Genomic DNA, 22,213 nt, shown 5'->3' on the forward strand with positions numbered 1-22,213 from the left:
GTTCTGCAGAAGCTCTGCAAGTACCTGAATGCGCAGCGTAGCAGCCGTACTCCTGCGAATGGCACCTCGGTCACTTGCAGTGACAGTGAACAGATATTCTCCCTGGTCAGCTTGCCGCAAGGGGTTGGCCGTGCGCAACTCCCCCGTAGATACATGCAGGGAGAAGTGTTCTGCCCAGGCACCTGCCAGGGAAGGAAGAAAATGTGGCCACATGGAGAAGCCAAGGAGGGGAAGAAATGGCTGGCCCTGGCCTTTCCCTCAGGAGGGTGAGACTAAGCAGCTGTGCCCAAGACCCAGCTCCATGCCAGCCCACTTGAACCAGAAGGGCTGCTTCAAAGGGCCAGACCGAAAGGATCCCTGTCTTTCCCTTTTCTGGTCCAGGGTCCTGGCCTGGGCATACATGGCCATCACCTGCATTTCACGAACACAGCAACGCTTTCCCTGGGAGACTCCGGAAGAACCAAAGGAGCAGCTCAGCTACAAGGCCACCTTGGATGCTGGCTGCCAGTGTGCCTCTGTGCCCTCCGTGCCTTTTAGGGGCAGCATGTGGAAGGACCATTTTTCCTGTGATGCCTACTCCGGGAGAGCTCCTCTGAGGAGAGGAAGGAGATTGGGGCCAGCCCTGCTGTCTTATGAAGGACTCATTCCTGCGGTTGTAATAGAGGCTGTAATAGCGATTTTATAATGTTTTACAGTGCTTCAGTTCTGAATTTTCACTCTCCATACTTTCTTCTTACAGCTCTCCCTTTTGCGTACAACTTCTGCAGCAAGAGCTCCGGCTGACCTCACCTGGTGGTCAGCACAGCCTGCCCTATGAAAGGGCTTTGCACACATTTTCACCTGTGGACTGCACATCACAGCGAGTTCTGACAAACCTCAATTTTTGGGAGGGGGAGGAAATAGGATAGACTGTGGCCACATGGAGAGAGAGGCTTGAACGGGTGGAATATTCCTTCTGTATCCCCCTGCTAACCTCACCCCAATCTGTATCTTTGAGTACAAGGACCCAAAGTGGCCTCTGAGCCCTGGGTCACTGGGTAGTAGAGTCCAGCCAGTCAATTGGTCTGGTGGGCAAAGCAAGAGATGGAGACGCTTCTGCCTGGTCCTCCACATGTTCCCCCAGTAAGGATCAGGCCAAAAAGAGAGGAAGCAATGAGAACAGAGAGACATGCTGACTGCCTTTCGTGTGCGCAGTTGCTGCCTTCCTTGTTTTCCTGTATTTCCCTTCTGATCATAAACATTTTATGTCGGGAGGTTTGATTTAAAAAGGGGGTCTTTCATTAAAACTCTCTTCCTGTGCATGTTGCCCAGCCCTTCACTCCTGACAACCATGATCAGGTCTGTTGGCTTCCCAATTGCTAGAGCTGCAATTCCAAAACTCCTTCCTCTCTCTCCCCCTCCCCCATTTTTCTGAGAAGGGGACTGAAGGGAAGGGAGTGAGGAGACTGGCTGGTGGCCAATCATCTCTTGGCCCCGGAAAAAGGGCCCTGCCGGGAGAGGCCACATCTCACCTCACCCTCCCTGCCTATCACTTGGACCAAATCTCCAGACAGCCAATGGGGAGCTTTCCACCCCCAGGGCCACCTACAGGCCTTCCTTCATCCACAGGGAGGTGCTTCCCCTACTTCCAGATTGAGATTGATCCATCTGCCTCTTGCCCACCCAAGTGGACATTTTGGCGAAGCAGAAGAGGCTATGATAAGGGAGCAGGAATTGGTTCCCTTACTTCCGGTTCCATCGCCCAGAGGCTGGCCCAATGCTTGCGGGCTAGCAGTGGTGGGGAAGACTGCTTGAGACGGGAGGCTCACTAGGGCTCCTCACCTGACAGCGTGTAGAAGACGGTTCCATTCTCACCCTTATCTGGGTCCTTGGCCTGCAGTGCGGCCACCAGCAGTCCAGCTGGCTTATCTTCCAGAACCTGATGGACAGAAAGCCAGTAAGTGGGGAACTGTAACTGACCGCTGACTCCTCCTCATGCCCTCCTGGCCACTAAGGCAGTTTCCTCGCCACTAAGGCCTGCTGAGAGACCTGGTGTGTTGGTGTGCAAGGAAGCCCACCTGCTCTTCAAAGAAGCTAGGATGGCTTTGTCTGGTACCCAGCCCGACTGCACAGGCTCCCTCTACCCCCGAGAGAGCCTGAGCCCCCTGCTCAGAGATGACCCACTCAGCCCCCTGACCTGCAAAAGAAGCTCACGTCCCTCGGCCACATGTAGAAAGGCCGGCGCATTGTCGTTCTCATCCAGCACAGTGACGTAGATTGTGCCTGTGGTGCTGCGGGGCGGCGTCCCCCCATCTTGTACCAGGACTTGCAACTGATAGCTGCTTTGCTGCTCCCGGTCGAGGCTCTTCCGAATGCTCAACTCACCTGCAAGCAAAGCAAACAGACAGAATCCTTCAGGCTGGTGGTGCTTGGGCAGGAAGGCCTCACTTGCACACAGACGTTCCTCAGTGGGAACATCCAGGCTTTGTTCTCCCCCCCTCCCCCAGAACCCTCTCACCAGTCTGGGTGTGGATGAGGAAATGGCCCTCGTGTGGCACCAGGCGGAAGGTCAGGTGGCTGTTGGACCCAGCATCCCAGTCGGTGGCTATCACTCGGCCCACACTGCTGCCAGCGGGCCGGTTCTCTACCACTGTGAAGAAGTAGCGCTCCTCGCTCAGACGAGGACTGTTGTCATTCTCATCTGTGACAGTGACCCGGACTGTGCTGGTCCCTGTCTGGCGCCCTTCACCCTCTCCAGCTACAGCCAAGACGGTCAGCACATACAGCTCTTGCACCTCCCGGTCAAGAGTCCGGCGCACATGCAGCCACCCTGTGTCAGGTGCAATCCCAAAGCTGGTGGCATCGCCATCTGCACGCAGATGGTAGGCAAGGAAGGCATTGTGCTCCCGGGCCAGGGCCCTCACTTGCAAAAAATGGGTGCCCACTAGCACTCCCTCCCGCACTTCCACACGGTAGGTGAGAGTATCAAAGAGGGGCCCCAGCTGGTCTTCAGCCTGCACGTGGACTAGGAGGGTGAACGTGGCACTGAGCCGTGGGGTCCCTCCATCCTGCGCCAGAATGAGCAGCTTGTAAGGGCTGAGGCTCTCCTGATGAAGGGCTCCCATCAGCCGCACCTTCCCTGACAGACGTTCCACGCCAAAAGCAGCCATTCCACGGGAGGCCAGCTCAAAATGCACTTGTCCGTTGGCTCCGCTGTCAGGATCCTCGGCCTGCACAGTGTAGACAATCGTGCCCAGAGCCACCCCCTCTGGCAATGACACAGAGTCAGAGGATGAAGGGAAGCGGGGGGGATTGTCATTGACGTCAGAGACAGTGATCTGCACCCGGGCACTGCTGTACGCGGGTGGGGAACCGCTGCGGGCCTGGACCTCCAGGGTCAGAATGGACTGTGCCTCATGGTCCAGGGCCAGGTTGGTGTGCAGCTGTCCTGAGCTGGGGTCAATGGAGAAGTGGCCCTGTGGGTCCCCCGCAGAAATGGAGTAAAACACACTGTCTGTTTGGCCTGGAGAGATGAACAGACCACCACTGAATTAAGGTCGCAGTGCCCAAACTCTCTACATCCCGTCCTTGATCTCTCTCTCTCTCCCTCCCTCCCTCCCTCCCTCCTTCCCTCCCTGAAAGGTCAGAGTTCACAGTGCTTCTTCCTTTCCTTTGGGGCGTCTTTGGGAGCTAACCTGGACCACATCTGAACAGACATGGCACTGAGCGCATACATTAAACACAAGGAGCAGCTCAGGTGCACTTCCCTCTGGAAGCCTGTGCCAGGCAGGACTCTGCCAGAGAGAGCCGCTTCCCATAAGTCAGACATGGGATTGGAAGTAGGGGAAGGGAGCAGCAGCCAGGAGCCCCTGTCTTCCAGGTCCATCGCACTACTATGAGGAGATTTAGTAAACTGAGTGGAAGCTTCCTGATTCCTCAACGGACCCCCCCCCATACTCTGGGAAAGAGCTACACAAGGTCACTAAGCAAGGTGTGGAAGTGGTACCTTGGGCATTGTATGCATGGATGGATCCCACACTGCTGCCTGGCCGGGTATCTTCTGGGACTGTAAAGTAATACTGGACCCGCTCAAAGCTCGGAGGGGAGACAGTGCCTGCCACAATGCTGATGTTGACCTGAGCAGTCGGCTGGGCTGCCAGCCCTCCTCCGTCTTCAGCCTCTACCTCCAGCTGCACCAACAGGTTGGCCTTGCCAGTGAGCGGCCTCCGCAACGAAATGACACCTGTACAATGGAGGAAGCCAAGGTGTAATTATGGGACAGGATCCAGGCTCCCTTGCGAAAATGGGATTTGCAGCCCATTCTGCCAGAGACCCAGAAAGAGGTCCCCCTCCCTGCCATGCAGTACCAGTATCAGGGTTGATGGCAAAAACGGTCAGCATGTTGCCATTGGCAATGCGGTAGGTCACTCGCCCGTGTAGGCCCTCGTCCTTATCATGGGCAGTGACTCGCAGAACGGCAGAACCCGGCTGGCTTTGGGTGCTGATGCTGGCAGCGTACTCAAGGGGGTAGAATGCCGGTGCGTTGTCATTGACATCTTCCAAAAAGACTTTCACGTAGGCTGTGGAGCTGAGACCACCCTGGGAGAGAGGGAAGACTCTCTGGAAGTGCTGCCAAGAGAAGCAACGCTCTTGGCCGCATTAGTGGCTACCCGGCCTAAGGAACAGGTATTCTCCAGAGGCCTCTGATGGGGCACCGGCTGATGCCTTCTGCCTTGGCACTGTGAAAGTGCTGAAATGGCTGGCAGCTTTTAGGGTTTCTGAGGACTTTCTGTACACCCCGCTTCCAGTACCCAGCAAGGCCTTTTGCTAAGGGGGTCCCCGCCAGAGCCTAGAATGCCTTTCTGAGGCTGCTCAACTCCTTGTGGCTGCTCACCCCATCAACGGCTGTGACTGTGAAGTCGTAGGCAGAAGGCCCCTCGTCCCGGTCCAGGCCTTGTGCAGTGCAGAGCTGGCCGGTCTTTTCGCCAAGAAGGAACGCCGAAGGAACCAGGCTGCCGAGCCCCGTGCCCAGGGCATAAGAGATGCTTCCTAAGGAGCCACTGTCTGCATCAGTGGCCATGATCTGTGGCAAAAGCGGAAGCACCTCGCTGACCCACAGGATGGGAAGATGCCAAGGGTCAGTTCCACCTTGCTAAACGACCCTTGTTGCACCCCCTTGGTTCTGCTGGGACAACAATCAGAGGACTGGAGGATTTCTCCCAAGCCAGGACAGCCTCTGTTCTCACACACACACACACACACACATCCTTGCAATAGGATGGGGGCATGGGGGAGGGGAAGTTTCCCTCTCTGCTCCAATATTGAGACAACTAGAAGAGGAGGGGCTCCTTCAGTGAGGACTTCAGGCTGCCAGGCAGATTATTGCAAGGGACTTTGCTAACAGGGACACCACACCCCTTTTCCCACAGAGTCCGGAAGCAGAATCTGGAAGTGACCAGGTGCCAGGAACTCTGGGACGCATTCAGCACCCAAGGAGTGAGGGGCTCAACCAGTCCACTCACTTGGGGCTAGGCTGATGATACTGCTCTGCCCCCTCATCCCCCCACTCCGGCCTTCCCCCTCATCTTCTACCCATATTGGTTCCACTGGGTGGCTTGGAGGGGGTTTCTGCCCATCAGGAAGAGGAAGAGAGCCCCTAAGCTGTGGCCAGCGGACAGGAAGGAGGCTATGGGAACGGGTGCTAGACACAAATGGGACAGGGAGTTTGCAGTGGACAGTCCCCCCCCAGCTGATTTTTGTCTTAAAGAAGGAAGCTGGACCTGATGCAGCTAGTTCTGGAATGGGAGACCCCAGAAAACCCTAGACAAATTGATCCCCAAGAAGAGATCCCCTCCCAAAAAAGCTCAGTGGAGGGAATTCCTCTCTGCTTAAAAAGGACAAAGCCCGCAGCCTGAAGAAGCATGCATCTCTGCTCAAGGGGGGGCATAGGTGGGATGGGGACCTCTTCTGTGGGCAAAGCAGGGCAGACATGCTGTGATCTAGTAAAAAAAGAGGCTGGAGCAGTGGTGGAATTCAAATTATTTTACTATCGGTTCTGTGGGCGTGGCTTGGTGGGCGTGGTGGGCATGGCAGGGGAAGGATACTGCAAAATCCCCATTCCCTCCCCACTCCTGGGGGAAGGATATTACAAAATCTCCATTCCCAGTGGTATTTGCTGGTTCTCTGAACTACTCAAAATTTCCACTACCGGTTCTCCAGAACCTGTTAGAACCTACTGAATTTCACCCCTGGGCTGGAGCCCACCCATCCCCCACCCTGCAGGAGATTTGGGATGGAGGCCCTCCTGTCTGTGGAGCCCAAGCTCACCTCACTTTTGCCACACGATGTTTTGTTCATAAGTCTTGGAGGGCCCAGACCAGATTCCTCATCCCACTAAGTCATGCCCCCCCCCCCACTCCAAGGGCCGCTGGTTAGGGCTCTCTTGGGAAAAGGGACCCTTTTAGGGTTTCAAGGCCTAATTGTAGGGGAAATCCATCGTCCAGAAGCGACCCTTTGGCACACACAACTTAAGTCCAACTTGAAGGACTTGGAGCTGCCCTTACATCAGAACCCCACCCCCCACCCCGAGGCTGTCCTGCGCATGGAGGGCAGGGCATTTATGCTCCCTGCAGGGGGGAGCCAGAGAAAAGTTGACCTACTGCATTTGTGTGACTGGAAAAACAGGCAAGCTGAGCCAAATATTATTTTCTTTTTTTTCATTTTCATTGGACATATAAATTTTAAAACTCCCCAAATTTTTCTGTAGGCATGCTGGTAAATAGTTCTCAGCTTCGGCTGCCATCCCATCAATTTTCATGGTCTTGGGGGGACAACAGGATGTTTTTCAGCTTCCACAGTAGCCTCTGGCAGGACACTCAGGATCTTTCCTTTTTTTAATAGCAGTAAAACCTACGGAAATCATTTGAACTGATTGCTCTGAGGGGAGCCCTTCCTTTCCAAGCTCAGCACATCCCCCCCCCGGATTTCCTGCCACTTCTTTTAGTTGGTTAAGAGCGACAGGCTCCCAACTACTCTGCAATAACCAGCCCAAGACAGACTTGTTTTACCAAAAGTTTGTGCAGCTTTTTCTCCAGCAGTGATTCCTACCTTGCCTGCTGGCCTGGCCCACCCCATCCCCGAGGCGCTGAATGGCAGGCTGCCCAAGAGGCCCCACTCTACAGATGTGCAAAAGCCACAGCTCCACATCTGGCTTTGGTTCAGGCTCGAGAGCGGTGGGAGCACTGGCGCCAGTGTGGTCAGCAAACCCACGCAGGCTCCCTGCTCAGCCTTTCAGACAGCTGCCCTCCTTGGGCCTGGCACAGATGCCGAGTGGCTAAAAACAGCTGGGCTATTTCAGGAAGGGCTGGCTTCCAGCTTCAGGCTGTTGGCCTCTGGGGTCAGCCAGGAAGCGGATGGCCTGCATGGCTGGGTCAGGAAAGGAAGCTGCCCTGGGAGAAAAGAAAGCAGCGGCAGCAGAGTTGGTGCTGGCGCTGGAGAGACGCTTCCCTTGCAGCAGCCAGCTGTGTGCCTGAAGTCCTCCAGACCAGAAGCAAAACCAAAGAGGAGGGAGGAGGAAGAGGCCCTGATCTGACCGGGTCCAAACTCTCCACAGGGGAGCCCATTTCATTCAGCAAAGAGAGGATGAATCAGCAGCAAAACTCTTAATACAACCCCCTCCTGGGCTGGGCCTTCGTACCCTGGCACAAGCTCACTAACCTGGCACAAGCCCCCTACCTTGGCACCACAACCCTCATACCCTGGCACCATGACCCCTGTACTCTGCGGCACCACAGCAACAGGACACTCATCAAAGCAGCCAGAAGCCACCGCAGGGAGAAGAATCGGAGACTGCCCTCTTTCTAAAGGGCTTCTTTGTTGTGTAAGTTATTTGGGTTGTCTGTGGAGATTCTGAGTCATCCAGATCATGGTTGTCCTAAAGGTGCTTTTTCAAGAGGCAACTGGACTTTCTGGTTTTTCTTTGAAGACGTTTCACTTCTCATCCAAGAAGCTTCTTCAGCTCTGAGTGGATGGTGGGGAATGAAAGGATTTATACTCCTTGCGGACAGCTGGTGACCACTGTCTGTCAAAGAGCATAAATCCTTCCATTCCCCACCAACCAGTCAGAGCTGAAGAAGCTTCTTGGATGAGAAGCGAAATGTCTTCAAAGAAAAATCAGAAAGTCTAGTTGCCTCTTGAAAAAGCACCTTTGGGACAGTTATTTGGGTTGCTTCTCAGCTGCCTGTGTTTTAAGTTGTATAACGTTCATTATTGCTTTTACTCAATTCTGTTCGCCACCCAGAGTCACTCACTGTGATGGCTGGCTACATGAATTGGATAACTAAATAAATATAAATTAATGAAGAGACCAAATCAGGGAGCACAAACACCTCCTTTTGAGAAATGGTTCAAATATGGGAACTGGGGTGGGGGGATGCTATGCAAACTCAGCCAGAGGATGCTTCTTGGGGGTGGGGCTGGAAATTTTGGGTGCTCTTTGGACTATCCTCTTTTGGAGTCCTCCATTTGGTTGTCTGGCCGGTTTTGGGGGTTTTATGGGTCCCCAGGGCCCAGGGACGTTCTGGGGTCTACCGCTCAGTGCCTCTTTCAACAAAAGCTGGGCCTTCCTTGGCCTGGCACAGGAGTCGTGCCACTGCACTTCCGTTCAGGAGGCACCGGGAAAGTGTGGCAAGGGGCTTCAGAGTGGGCACAGGCATGCTGTTGTGGTGCCTCTTTGACACAGGGGTGTGCTTTCTGAAGGGGTATTTGGCAAATGTGGCTACTTCCTACTGCAATTTAGGAAAATCCAAATTCCTTTTGCAGCCCCATCTTGGCTTTGATACTTCTAAGCAATGCAAAGAGCAAAAGGGCAAAGATGCCCTCCTTTCCCTCCCTTGAGGGAAAATACTCCCTTGAGTATTAATTTTAGGATTCGGGAGGAGTTTAAGCCTGGGAATAGGAAACAGGGATGGTCCATTTGTCCCTAACAGTGGTGCTGCCCTTCCCAGCCTTTTTCTAGCATTCCTACCACTGACTGGTTCTGCTGTTGCTGATATCTGGGCAACTTGACAATGCAATTTTGGGGAGCTGCAGGGCTGCCAAAGGTTTGTTTGGGGCCACATATTCTCCAACACGGCCCTGCTTGCTTTCTCAGGCAGATGCCATTCTCGGCCATCAATCACATTCTGGGTTGTATTATTGCTGTGGTAGTGCTCTTCACGGAGAATATTCTACCATTAGAAAAGCGTATGCACACACTACAAAAATGCCACTCATCCTATGTGGCATACCCCAAAAGCACACTCCACAAAACATACAGATACCTTGATCTCCTCTCAAATAAAAAAATACCTTGAAAGCAAAGAGATTCCCACAAATGCTGAAGGAAGCTCATCCTTTATTTGCTGTAATTTGCAGGAGCCCCCCTGGACCAACGATTGGATGAAGAAACCAAGTTCTGCTTCGTCATCTGCAGAAATGACTCTGGCTCATTAAAGAAGATCCTGGGTTACAGCTGTTTACAGATTCAGTTCCAATTCTAATTTGTCAGGAACCAGCTTTGCTAGGCTTTGTACCACTGGTGGCGCCTTTTTAACTTGAGCCCAACTTGGGGAAGGGATTCTAGTAGTAGCAAACACCCGACCGTGTCATTTAAGCCAAGATAAATGGGCTCAACAACACTCATGTCTGGGGTTTATCCCACACCACTGGAGATCAGTTGTAGCTGGGTCTCTGCTTAACAAGGAACTGGAGAGGGATTTACACAGGAAAGCCAAAAGGTCCTTCCTGTAACACCAAGTATCGCTCAAGAAGGGGGAGTGAGTGTAAGGGAGAGAGTGAGTGCTGAGGGGAGGGGAGGGGAGGGGAGGGAAGGGAAGGGAAGGGAAGGGAAGGGAAGGGAAGGGAAGAGAAGAGAAGAGAAGAGAAGAGAAGAGAAGAGAAGAGAAGAGAAGAGAAGAGAAGAGAAGAGAAGAGCTGTTCCATAGATTTGGCTCTGAAAAGTGCAGGATTGGGGCCAGGTTTACATTCTTCTTGGGTACAAAGCAAAGGAAACAAAAGAAACACATGGTACACGCTGCAATTGGAAAAATAAAAACATATAACTGAGGAAAACCAAAGGAGGTTAAAATTAATAAATTCTAACTGTGAAAATCAACACAGAACTGCACGGCCAAGAGGCCAGCCAAATCTCAAAAACTAAAACAATTGTGATCAAAGATGGATGAAGGGATGATTATGCACGCATCAACAGTGCCCCAAAGACCGGAGGATACAACACTGATGCGCTGCTGACTCTGCAGGAGCAAGGTATCCTTACTGTGGCCCTTTCGACCAGCAAGAACTGGCAGGAGGGTCGCAGGCTGGGCTTCTTGGCTGTCCTGATGGACCCAGAGGCAGAGGGCAGGGAATCTTTCTCCACTGTCATGTCCCCACCCACAGATTTTAAGTCCTGCTGCCTTAAAAGCAGCAGCCTCAATGCTATAAGCTCTCGCTCCCACTGGGTCTGGCCTCAGTTGTGGACCATCTGAGTAGTGGCCACCACATCTGCTGGCAATGAATTTAACACAATGACTTTTCCACTGCTCCCAAAGCACAGTATTCCTCTATTGTTTAAAACAAGGTTTATATAGCCAATGTTTGCGAGCAGTGGCTCCTAGGAAGCTGAGGAATGGCCAGGGAATCTCGACCAATGAGAATCAGCAGCCAAAGCAGTCCAGAGGTGCTGAGCAGAGGGTGCATGAGCGTGGGTTTCAGAAACAGCATCCAGAGTTCACCTCTGCATGCGCCAGCAAAGGCAGGAGCCACATGGTGAGAAGCTGCCTTTACTACCCAAAACATCCCTCCTGCCCCAAGGAAGCCACGCTTTTTCCCAAGACGGATCGCTTCTAACTGCATCCCGATCTTTGCTCACCTGGAGGAAGCAGGTGCCAGGGGACACGTTCTCCTTCAAGGAAATATTGTAGAAGTTACTTTCAAAGACAGGCTCATTATCGTTGACGTCCTGCAGGGTGACAAGGACCACTGTGGTAGAGGAGAGGGGGGGCTTGCCGCGATCAGTGGCCAGCACAGTCAGCCGAGGCTGCGGGTCGGTCTCATAATCCAAGGCGGAAGCAGTGGTGACAATGCCAGTGGCCGGGTCAATGGCAAACCAGTGGGAGTGGGAGTGGTGGCTGTGCAAGATACTGTAGCGGATCTCCCCATTGGGCCCTTGGTCTTTGTCACGGGCAGTCACTTGCAAGACAAAGCTGCCTGGGTAAACTACTTCAGGGACGCTCTGTTCATACTCCTGGGCATCAAAGAGAGGAGGATTGTCATTGATATCCATCACCTGCAGCACAAAAGCCGACTCGGCCCGCAGAGGGGGAGTTCCAGCATCTGTGGCTGTGACTCGCAGCTCGTAAGAATCCCGTTCCTCGCGGTCCAACATTTGATCCACACAGATCAAGTAGATGATATTGTCTTTGGTTGTGAGAGCAAATTTCCCCTCGCCCCCCTCCAAAGAGACGTTGACATTGGCGTATTCTCCATAGTCAGGGTCAGAGACAGAAATGCGGGCCACAAACTGGCCGGGCTGAGCCCCTTCAGAGATGCGTGGGGAGCCATCCTCACTGAGGAAGATAATTGTCATGGTGGGCTGATTGTCATTGTAATCCCGGACCTGGATTGTAACAAAGGCGGTGGAAACTTCTGGGTGAATGGCCTTGTCCCGGGCCTGCACCACCAGCTCATGCACTTTCCGGAGTTCGTAGTCCAGCCCCTTGTTGAGCTTGATTACTCCCGTGGATGCATCGATGGTGAAAAACTGCTCTGGGTCGCTCTGCCGACGGTTGATCTCGTACACCACTGCCCCATTGTCTCCCTCATCGGCGTCCCAGGCAAAGACCTGGAGGATGCTGCTGCCAGGGAGCAAGTTTTCTGGGATTAGCGTATGGTAGCGGCTCTGGTTGAAGGTTGGCACGTTGTCATTAACGTCTTGGACAGATACCTCCAAAGTCATTTGGGAGCTCCTTGGCGGGGATCCGCCATCATAGGCCTCAAGAAGCAAGGTGAAGGCGGACCGGACCTCGCGGTCTAGAATGCTGCTCACTACCAGCTCTGGGTGCAAGACCCCATTGGGTCCGCGGCGCGTCTCCAGCTGGAAAGCCTGATCCACGTTTCCAGCCTTGATTGCATAGCCCTGGGTACTGAGCAGGTTGCTGTCTGCGTCAAAGGCAGGATCCAAAGGGAAGTGACTGCCGGGGTGTGTGTGTTCCGGGATGAAGAGGGCAGCCCGCTGCTTAGGAAAGGTGGGGGCGTGGTCATTGATATCATTGACCTGGATGTTGACTTCCACTGTGGCACCATCTGGGGTGACAGCAATAAAACTGTAGTGGTCGCGGCTTTCGTGGTCCAGCACCCCTGCTGTCTTGATGATACCCGTGTTCTCATCAATCTCAAGATCTGTGGCAACACCGCTGCCCTCCTGGGCAGAAATGAAGTACATATAGCTGGTGGTGCCTGTGGGCAGGCCTGCACTGATGTCCCCAATGATGGTCCCTGCGGGCATCTCCTCATCGACCTGCAGATCCAGAGTGCCTGGCACTGCCGTGCAACGGCCCCCAAGAAGTGGCAGCAGCAGCAGCAAAATTCGAGCAAGTGGCCCCATCCTCAGCTGCCCCCTGGAGCTCCTTTGGAGGGTGCCTGGGAAGAACTGCAGGGCCCACTTGGTGGGACAGGCACCTTAATCCTGCAGGGGATGCAAAGAAAGCTGGTCAGGACCAGAGTTGGGTATGGCAACACAAACCAAGAGACTGACGACACTTGGAGGGGCACGGCAAATGAGGTAAGAGCTGATGGGCGACTGCGACATGGGGAAGCACTCTCCCCATTCATCACTCCTGTCTCCCCAAATCCCTTCCTGATATCTCCACTCTGATCGACCCAATTAATTTACCAGGACTGGCACCTACTTAGGGAAGATCTGCGGATCAGTGAGGAAGAGAAGGGTTAGGGTTAGGATCCCTTTTTTCTCAGCAGGGAGTTAATTATCCTCAAGAGCCTTGTTGGCCGGGATAGAGCCAGGACCTGTTTCAGGTAGCACTCTGTTCCCTACCCTCCCGGATGTCCCAAAGGTGGGCGCTGAGCAGTGGGGGACGGACTGCCTGTACTCCAGCTACACCGCCCGCCTTGCGCTCCAGCCGCAGGGCAGCGGGTCCTTGGGGCGGGTCGTCCCAGCCAGCGAAAGTGGAGAGGGAGACCCCCGCGTCCCCAGGGCTGCTGCCTGCCAGACTGCGGGAAGCCACAGAGCAGGAGTTCTCGCAGCTGCGAAAGCCCACCGGCCCGCGTCGGCCAGCCCAGACTCCGGCGAGCGCGCAAAGACCCTCGGTAGGCGGGCGGCCGAGCGTGGCCACGACCCCCTTTGTTTCGGCTTTCCTTGCGCTCGCTCCCGCGCGCGCGCCCCTCTCTCCCTTTGTCTGCGGCTCCCTGGCTCCGGCCCACCGCTCGCTCCCCCTGCCGTCGCTCTCTCTCACTGCAGGGCCGCGAGGGAGGGGAGGGAGCGGAGCTGGCTGCGGCCCCAGGAGCAGGGGCTGCCCCCGCCCCCTCCCGCGCTGAGGCCCCGCCGCGCCTCGCAGTCCGGGCAAGGCTGCCTTAGCGGTCTGCGCGCCGAGAGCCGCGCGCCTGAGCTCATACTTGGCCGGGCTTGAAAGCACCACCGCCTGCCCGGGCAGGCGGAGGCTCCGGGCCAATGGAAGGCGCGCCCCTCCTGCTTCGGCGGCGCGGCCGGAGAGGGCGCACGGCAAAGCAGGCACGCGCGGCCGCCGCAGGCAGGAGTCGAGCCGGCTCCCGCCTGCAGTCTCGCCGAGAGTTCGTGCCTGTCGCCGGGCCAGATCGGGCGGCACGTCTCGGTCCTCACTCCCCCACACCACCACCGGCCGCGAGTCTTAGCGCGCCCGCACTCTTCCCAGTCCAGCCGCAGCAGCGGGTCCTTCTTGCTCGGGGAGCCTTGCGAATCCCCCGCCCGCGGAACCACGACTCCTCATCGGCCAGACCCGCGGCTGCCGAGGACAACATTCGGCGGGGGGCAAAGAGCTCTGCCTCCCTTCTGGGTGAACCTCTGGCCGCAGCCTTGGGTACCCGATCTGGCGTCGGCGCGCGCCTCTCCTCTCCGTCGGGCGGGCAAATGGCGCCCGGGAACCCCGCCACCCGTGCCTCCCCCCGCCCTCCCTGCCGCCGCCGCCGTCGGCCCGAGGGGGAGGCCAGGCGTGACCTCAGCTGCAGCAGGCGTGGAGGCGCCCAGCGCCACAGCTGCTTCCAATTTGCCCAGCGCCGATCGCGGAGGGGGGGGGCCGGGGAGGCGAACGAGAGCGGGCGGGGCGGTTCCAGGCGGGCCTGTGAACTTGAGCCCCTGCTCGCCCGCCAGTCCCCGGCGGAGCCCCTGCGAGCTGCGCTTCCGATGACCGGACCCGACGGCAGGGAAGAATTTAAGCTGCCGAGATTGCCGAGGCCGAAGGAGCCGAAGCGGGACCCGGGGCGGGAAGAGGAGCACAGAGCCCGAGGGTGATGTTGTTCCCCTCGCGGCCCCTCCCCCGCCCGTCCCCAGTGGGGCTCAGCCGCTGCTTCCCTTCCCCGCCCGGCAGCAGGGCAACGCGAGCGAGCGGCGGATTGCTGGGGACCCATCCGGGCATCCCGGTCACCTACGTCCATCGTCTTTGCTGGCCATCCGCCTGGTGCTCTTCTAGCCGGCGACGTAGTCCCGCGATGAGAAGAGGCTGCCGCCGTTTGATGCCTGTTCGGCTGGGCAGAAGCTGAAGTCGGACTGGGTGGGAGAACCGTGGAGCGAGCGACGAGAGAACGAGCGAGCGGGGCTCCAATGAAACCCGAGCCGCGCTGCCTCGCCCGCTCCGCTCCTGCCCGGCCCTTCTTTCGCCGTGGCGCCGCGCCCCCTCCCCTTCATCCCCCCCTCGCCAGCCAGTTCCCACCCCTCAACTCCTCGACGGAGAAGCGAGGCTGGGCGGTGGAGCGGGCGGGAGGTCTGCGCCCTCGGAGCCAGGGAGCTGCTATGGGGCCCATCTCGAGCCCGAGACTCGTGCCCCCAGCCGCCTGCTCCCCTCGGAGGGGGGGGAATGAAAAATCCACATGCTCGGACACCTCCTTCGGTCCGGTGACGCCTCGCCTCGCTTCGATTGGCGGCGTTTGAATGGAAAAGTTGCCCGCTAGTTGTTGGGCAGCCGAAAAGGGTTTGTCCGGTGGTGGAAGAAGACTGGAGCCCCAGCCTCAGTTTTGCCAGTCGTGTGTAGTTGTGCGTCCCGAGAACTAGAGGCGAACTGGCAATTCCTCCTGCCTGTTTCAAGGGGAAGATTTTCCCTCCAGACTTTGCTTATTTCCTTCTTTTTCATGGCACTGGATGTGTGCAGCCACCCATCTGTTCGAACAACAAACCCCAGCACCCCTTCTGCCCCTCCCACCCTCTCCCCAGTCAGCACATAACCACATCTTGCGCTTCAGCCCAGAATTCAAAGCATCCCGGGGGGGGGGGGTGGTACAGAGCTGGCGGCTGCTAGTGAGTCCCCTCACAGGCTTGGAAGGCCTGGCCCTTTCTCTGGGTGGTTGGGGGGGGGTGTCCTTCTGTCTCCTAAGACCAACATGCAGCCTCCCTGTCCAGGAAACAGAGCTTCTCCTGCAGCAAAGTTTAGCTTGCTGGAAGGCTTCATGCGAGTCTGACTGCCGCCAAAGCAAAGCCAGCCTTCTGGGGTCACTTCTGCTGCTATCCTCTGACTCTGGTGCCCCTTGAAGGCTCCCTACAGCTGCTCTATTCTGCAGCACTCTGAAGGCTCTTCTGCCCTTTCAGTCAGAGATCTTGCCCACCATTTGGGCAGCCTGTCGGGATGGATGGGCGCTTGCCCTTCTCCACTTCTTGTCCACCAGCAGCGTTGGCACTCTGCCCCCCTGCTCGGGGAAACCCCTGGGTTAGGGAAACCTGCAATCTTTGATTGGTGCTTGGCTGGGAGACAACAGGAACTCCTAGGTTAGGCCCTGGCTGGGAATTGGAAATGGGTTTAGGCATCTCCAGAGGGCAGAGAGGGGAGCCAGTGCCCATGCCCATATGGCCTGGCCAGGAGATGAGCTGGATTTAAGCCCCACCCCCTGGGGCCCTGTGCTGGGAGGTGCTTCCTGATGGATACTTACGATGCTTGTGTAAGGCCTGGCCACCAGTTCCTGAGCCTCACGGCTCCCACAGAACTGAGTGATCTTGGCCCAATCCCTCTCAGTCCAGCACACCTCTCAGGGTGGGAGTGGGTGGGGTTGGTTGTGGGGAAGATAGGAGATGGGAGCATTATGCATGCTGCCCAGTTGTACAAAATAAGGGCAGGATGTACGTCTAACAATAGCAAGCTGCCCTTTGTGCAGTCCAAAACTCAAAACAGGCCTTGAAGCAAAGGGAACCCCCACCTCCGCTTCATTAGGATTGTGGCAGAGAGGACCTGTTGCCATCTCTGTGCCCCTCCGTGGGGTCCCTGGCAACACCTCCAGTGACAGCCTCTTGGTGTGGGTCCAGGACATGCTTTCTTTCTCTTTCCCAGAGCAAGGAAACAAAGGTACCACTTGGGGGGTGAGATGGAGTTTCTTTACACACACACACACACGCTTGCTGCTCTCTTCCCAGCTGGGTGAAACAGGGATGTCACCCATCAAGAGTTCCCAGGCTCCCTCCAACTCCCCACCTGGGGGAAATGCCCAAAAGTCGGGGAGTGATTCTCATATGCTCTGAGTGGCTGGCTGGAAGAAGGACCCTGGTGGTGGGAAAGAGTTGAAAATGACCAAGCAAGAGTTGCAGCACACCTAAAAGCAAATAGCCAATGGGCAGATTCGGTCAGGAGTCCAAAGGAAATGGGCTATTCCTCTAAAATGCACCCTTGAAAGCCGGTTTGTTCTAGTGCTGGAAGGCACCAGGCTAGAAACTGGGGGACTTAAAGATCCTTAACTCTTGGCCAGGAGAGCAGTTGGGTGACGCTGGGCCAGTCCCTTTTTCTCATCCCTAGGAAGGAGACCATGGTAAACCACTTCTGGACAACCTTGCCAAAAAGCCTGCAGGGACTCCTCCAGGCAATCTCTCAGAAACAGATGGAGGAAAAAAACCACACTTGGATGGATTGACAAAGCAGAGCCAAAAGGTGGGCCCAGTGACCCCTGGGTTCAGCCAGGGTGCCACAACCGCAGCTTTTTAGCCTCAGAAAGGAACTTTTTGCACAGGAGAGCAAGGGCAAAGGTCCCAGGGCCACGGTTTCTGGTGTTGCCTTTCCAGCATGGGTGTGACTGGAGCAAAGTACCGGGGTTAGGGGGGAGCTGGGCGTGGGACTGATGCCACCCCCTCCACCGCTTACCGGATTACCCCTTTCCTGAGTCCTGACCAACTTTCCTGAGTCAGGTTGGTTCGTCCAAGGAAGAACACTGAGAATGCAGCCACCCTGACCTGTCCAGCAGCTGTCTGGGGTAAGGACCTTCTGAATCCAGGGTGGCCTTCAAGGAGCAAGAGATGTAGAAGGGCTGCTGGCTGCTCCTTGGCCCCCGATCTGGGCTCTGCTGCTGCTGTGATTCTGTCCTGGAGCAGGTCCTTCTTTGCTCTTGGGACTTGAGAGGTCTTTCCAGTTCAGTCCTCAGGTGAGAGAGGCGTCAGTCTCTTCCATGGGCTTTGGAAATGCCCCAATCCTGTTGGCCACTTTTGAGGTGTTAAGGGCCTGGCTTTTTCCTCCAACTTTGGGGCTGGTAGGGGCCCCTCGCTAGCTGTTTCATGTCTGTCTTTCTGTCTGATAGAGGGATCTGTTTAGACTTTTGGCACATTGTATGTGGATTGTTACTGTAATTCTCATTTGGGATTTCAGTTCTGTTCTATTACTTTATTACTGGTAGCAATCCAGAGTTGCAGCAGGTGGACATTTGTTGTTGTTGTTGTTGTTAGTTGCGAAGTCATGTCCAACCCATTGCGACCCCATGGACAACATTCCTCCAGACCTTCCTGTCCTCTACCATCCTCTGGAGCCCATTTAAGCTCACGCCTACTGCTTCAGTGACTCCATCCAGACACCTCATTCTCTGTCATCCCCTTCTTCTTTTGCCCTCAATGTTTCCCAGCATTAGGCTGTTCTCCAGTGAGCCCTTCCTTCTCATTAGGTGGCCAAAGTATTTGAGTTTCATCTTCAGGATCTGGCCTTCTAAAGAGCAGTCAGGGCTGATCTCCTCTAGGACTGACCAGTTTGATCATTTTACAGTCCAAGGGTCTCGCAGGAGTCTTCTCCAGCAACATAAACTTTTGCACTCTTCTTCATCTGCATCCAGAGGCTCTTTTGTTCCTCTTCGCTTTCTGCCATTAGAGTGGTATCATCTGCATATCTGAGGCTGTTGATATTTCTCCCGGCAATCTTAACTCCAACTTTTGATTCATCTAGCCCCACCTTTCTCATGATGTGTTCTGCATATAAGTTTAATAGGCAGGGTGACAGTATAGAGCCTTGACGGACTTCTTTCCCAATTTTGAACCAATCAGCGGTTTCGTGTCCAGTTCTCACTGTTGCTTCTTGACCTGCATACAGGTTTCTCAAGAGACAAATAAGATGGTCTGGTACGCCCATTTCTTTAAGAACTTGCCACAACTTGTTGTGATCCACACAATCAAAGGCTTTAGCATAGTCAATGAAGCAGAAGTACACGTTTTTCTGGAACTCCCTACCTTTCTCCATGATCCAGCATATGTTGGCAATTTGATCTCTAGTTCCTCTGTCTCTTCAAAATCCTTCCTATACTTCTGGTAGTTCTCAATCCACATACTGCTGGAGCCTAACTTGTAGGATTTTGAGCATAACCTTACTAGCATGTGATATGAGTGCAATCGTGCGATAGTTTGAACATTTTTTGGCATTGCCTTTCTTTGGAATTGGAATGTAAACTGACCTTTTCCAATCCTGTGGCCACTGTTGAGTTTTCTAAATTTGCTGGCAAATTGAGTGCAGCACTTTTACTGCATTGTCTTTTAAGATTTTGAATAGCTCACCTGGAATACTGTCTCCTCCACTAGCTTTGTTGTTGCTCAGATTTCTTAAGGCCCATTTGACTTTACATTCTAGGATGTCTGGCTCGAGGTCAGTGACCACCCCGTCATGGTTATCAGGGATGTTAAGCTCATTCTTGTACAGTTCTTCTGTGTAATTTTGCCACCTCTTCTTAATCTCTTCTGCCTCTGTTAGGTCCCTGCCATTTTGATCCTTTATCATGCCCATCTTTGCATGAAACATTCCCTTCATATCTCCAATTTTCTTGAAGAGATCTCTGGTCCTCCCTATTCTATTGTTTTCTTCTATTTTTTTGCACTGTTCATTTAAGAAGGCATCTCTTTTAGCTTTCTCTGAAATTCTGCATTCAACTGGGTATATCTTTCTCCCTTGCCTTTTGCTTCCCTTCTTTCCTCAGCTATTTGCAAAGCTTCCTCAGACAGCCATTTTGCTTTCTTGCCTTTCTTTTTCTTTGGGATGGTTTTAGTTGCTATCTCTTGTACAATGTTGTGAACCTCCGTCCATAGTTCTTCGGGCACTCTATCTATTAGATCTAATTCCTTAAGTCTATGTGTATATTCATCAGGGATATGATTTAGTCCATACCTGAGTGGCCTAGTGCTTTTCTCTACTTTCTTCAATGTAAGTCTAAATTTTGCCACGAGAAGCTAATGATCTGAGCCACAGTTAGCTCCTGGTCTTGTTTTTACTAACTGTATAGAGCTTCTCCAGCTTTGTCTGCAGAGCACATAGTCAGTCTGATTTCTGTGTTGACTGTCTGGTGATGTCCATGTGTAGAATCATCTCTTGGGTTGTTGGAAAAGAGTGTTTGCTATGACCATCATATTATCTTGAGAGAATTCTATCAGCCTGTGCCCTGCTTCATTTTGTACTCCAAAGCCAAACTTGCCTGTTAGTCTGGTTATCTTTTGGCTTCCTACCTTAGCATTCCAATCCCCCATGATGATAATCATTTTTGGTGTTAATTCTATAAAGTGCTGTAGGGCTTCATAGAATCGGTCAATTTCATCCTCTTCAGCACCAGCGGTTGGGGCATAGACTTGGACTACTGTGATGTTAAATGGTTTGACTTGGATTCAAACTGAGATCATTGTATCATTTTGGGGATTGTATCCCAGTATTGCTTTTCCTAGTCTTTTATTGATTATGAAGGCTACTCCATTTCTTCTGAGGGATTCTTGCCCGCAGCATTATACCTAATGGTCATCTGAATTAAATTCACCCATTCCTGTCCATTTTAGTTTGCTGATTCCTAAGATGTCGATGTTCAGTCTTTTCATCTCCTCTTTGACCACGTCCAGCTTGCCTTGATTCATGGATCTTACATTCCAGGTTCCTATGGAGAAAAAATCGGACAACATCGGACTTTCCTTTCACCACCAGATGCATCCACAGCTGAGTGTCCTTTCAGCTTTGGCCCAATCGCTTCACTCTTTCTGGCGCTAATAGTACTAGCCCTCTGATCTTCCGCAGTAGCATATTGGTCACTTTCCGACCTGAGGGGCTCATCTTCCGGCATCATATCTTTTTTCCTTTTGGTACTGTCTATGGGGTTTTCATGGCAATACTGGAGTGCGTTGCCATGTCCTTCTCCAGTGGATCAGTGGTCAGAACTCTCTGCTATGACCTGTCCGTCTTCATTGAGCTACGCAAACCTCTTCGCCACGACAAGGCAGTAATCCTTGCTTAAATTGCTTAAATAAGTTAATGGTAGTCATAATAGTGACTTTGTTTTCCTGCATGCCAGCAGAAAAAGCCAATTCCTCTTGTCTTTAGATATCTGGGCAAATACAATGTACTCAGGGGTGAGTTTCAAAACCCATCGCTACCGGTTCACTCTTGGGTGTGCCTGCGCATGCGCAGGTGCAGAAGTGTCCAGGCAGATCTTCGATTCGGGACGAATCGGTAGCAACCCACCACTGAATGTATTGAAATAAAACTTACATAACTAAGCTCCTCATGGCAGGTGGTGGGGTGGAGTGAGTTGTGCATTTCTGTGGGGGGATGAGTGAAGAACATTGGGAGTGGATTCCAGGAAGCCCCCCAGCCAGCAGGGTCACCCATGACGTGAAGGTCACTGCAGCTACCCCACTATTTGGGGCAGCAGGAATGGAGGCTGATGCTGGGGACAGGGGATCTCTTTGGCAACAATGGCAAAGGGAGCCATTGATACTGTGAGGAAAAGGCAATGCTAAACCACACCTGTATTTTACCAAGAAAACCACCTGGATGGAAAAGAAAAAATTATTTGACAATGGCAGATGATGGTCCCATACAGGGGATGGCACTCAACCTGCTATTGAGGAAGAGTTGAGGATCTTTAGAAGTATTAAATGTGTTTTTGGCACAGCTAGATTAAAGCCTTTGAACATCGAATTGCTGATGTTGTCAGGCAGGAAACACTGAAGCTGCAAAGACAGAAATACAGGGGGATGACAGAAGGTAAGAAGCACAAACACAAGAAAACTCAGCCCAGTGAAAGAAGAAATGACCACAAATAGACATTGAAGGCATGAGTGGATCGAGATGGACTTTCCTGGGATGCTTTCAGTCAGAAGATCCCACCATCTATCAGTCGGGGACTGAAAATCAGAAGCTTCTGCACATTCACAGAAGCATCGCACACACGTACCCACGAGCAAACCAGTAGCAAACGAAATTGAAACCCACTACTGGTTTGGATGCTCAGTTTGCTTTCTCCTGTTATTCATCTTTCTTTTCCTAGCTGAAAGAGACAAGAAAGATGAATAACAGGAGAAAGCAAAACTGAAAGAAAAGAGACAGCTTCTTCTTCTTTAAGCTCATTCCACTGATTCAAGACTTCCAAGCAAATCCTGATATTCTTGTAGAGTATCTGGCGATTATATGCTTAGAGCCATCTTATGGAAAGGGGCAGACTTTTCCCTTTTTGCTAAATTCAAAATGTGAACAGTTCATGATCAGCTCCACAGGCAGTCAGTCCCCTTATCTAATTATAATTACAACTACAACGATAGCAACAACTACTACTACTACTACAACAACAACAACTACTGCTGCTGCTAGGAAGAATGCTGTGGAATCCTTGGTTCTCTCCTGAGTTTGGTGGTTTTCTCGCAGGCATTTCATTACCAAACTAGGTAATGAAATGTCTGTTCTGCACTTAAATTGTTACCTAGTTTAGTAATGAAACGTCTGTGAGAAAACCACGT

At 53.4% G+C, this 22,213-nt stretch overlaps 1 protein-coding gene and 1 pseudogene across 1 annotated transcript in view; both read right to left on the reverse strand.

Moving 5' to 3' along the window:
- Positions 1-12,622, reverse strand: part of DCHS1 (dachsous cadherin-related 1) — a 46,645-nt gene extending 34,023 nt beyond the window's left edge. The window contains exons 1-8 of the mRNA XM_070943702.1: positions 10,889-12,622; positions 4,874-5,062; positions 4,347-4,578; positions 3,986-4,222; positions 2,498-3,502; positions 2,177-2,364; positions 1,822-1,918; positions 25-182 (exon numbers count right to left, since the gene is read on the reverse strand). Of these exons, the coding sequence (XP_070799803.1) occupies positions 25-182; positions 1,822-1,918; positions 2,177-2,364; positions 2,498-3,502; positions 3,986-4,222; positions 4,347-4,578; positions 4,874-5,062; positions 10,889-12,622 (3,840 nt within the window). The remainder of the gene's footprint in view (positions 1-24; positions 183-1,821; positions 1,919-2,176; positions 2,365-2,497; positions 3,503-3,985; positions 4,223-4,346; positions 4,579-4,873; positions 5,063-10,888) is intronic.
- Positions 12,623-14,692: 2,070 nt separating this feature from the next.
- On the reverse strand, positions 14,693-20,541 carry LOC139316862 (craniofacial development protein 2-like; annotated as a pseudogene).
- Positions 20,542-22,213: the final 1,672 nt, after the last annotated feature.

Source organism: Pituophis catenifer, unplaced genomic scaffold (assembly GCF_029215685.1).
Source record: "Pituophis catenifer annectens isolate HBS135680 unplaced genomic scaffold, rPitCat1.0.hap2 SCAF_4, whole genome shotgun sequence".
NCBI classification, from domain to species: domain Eukaryota; kingdom Metazoa; phylum Chordata; class Lepidosauria; order Squamata; family Colubridae; genus Pituophis; species Pituophis catenifer.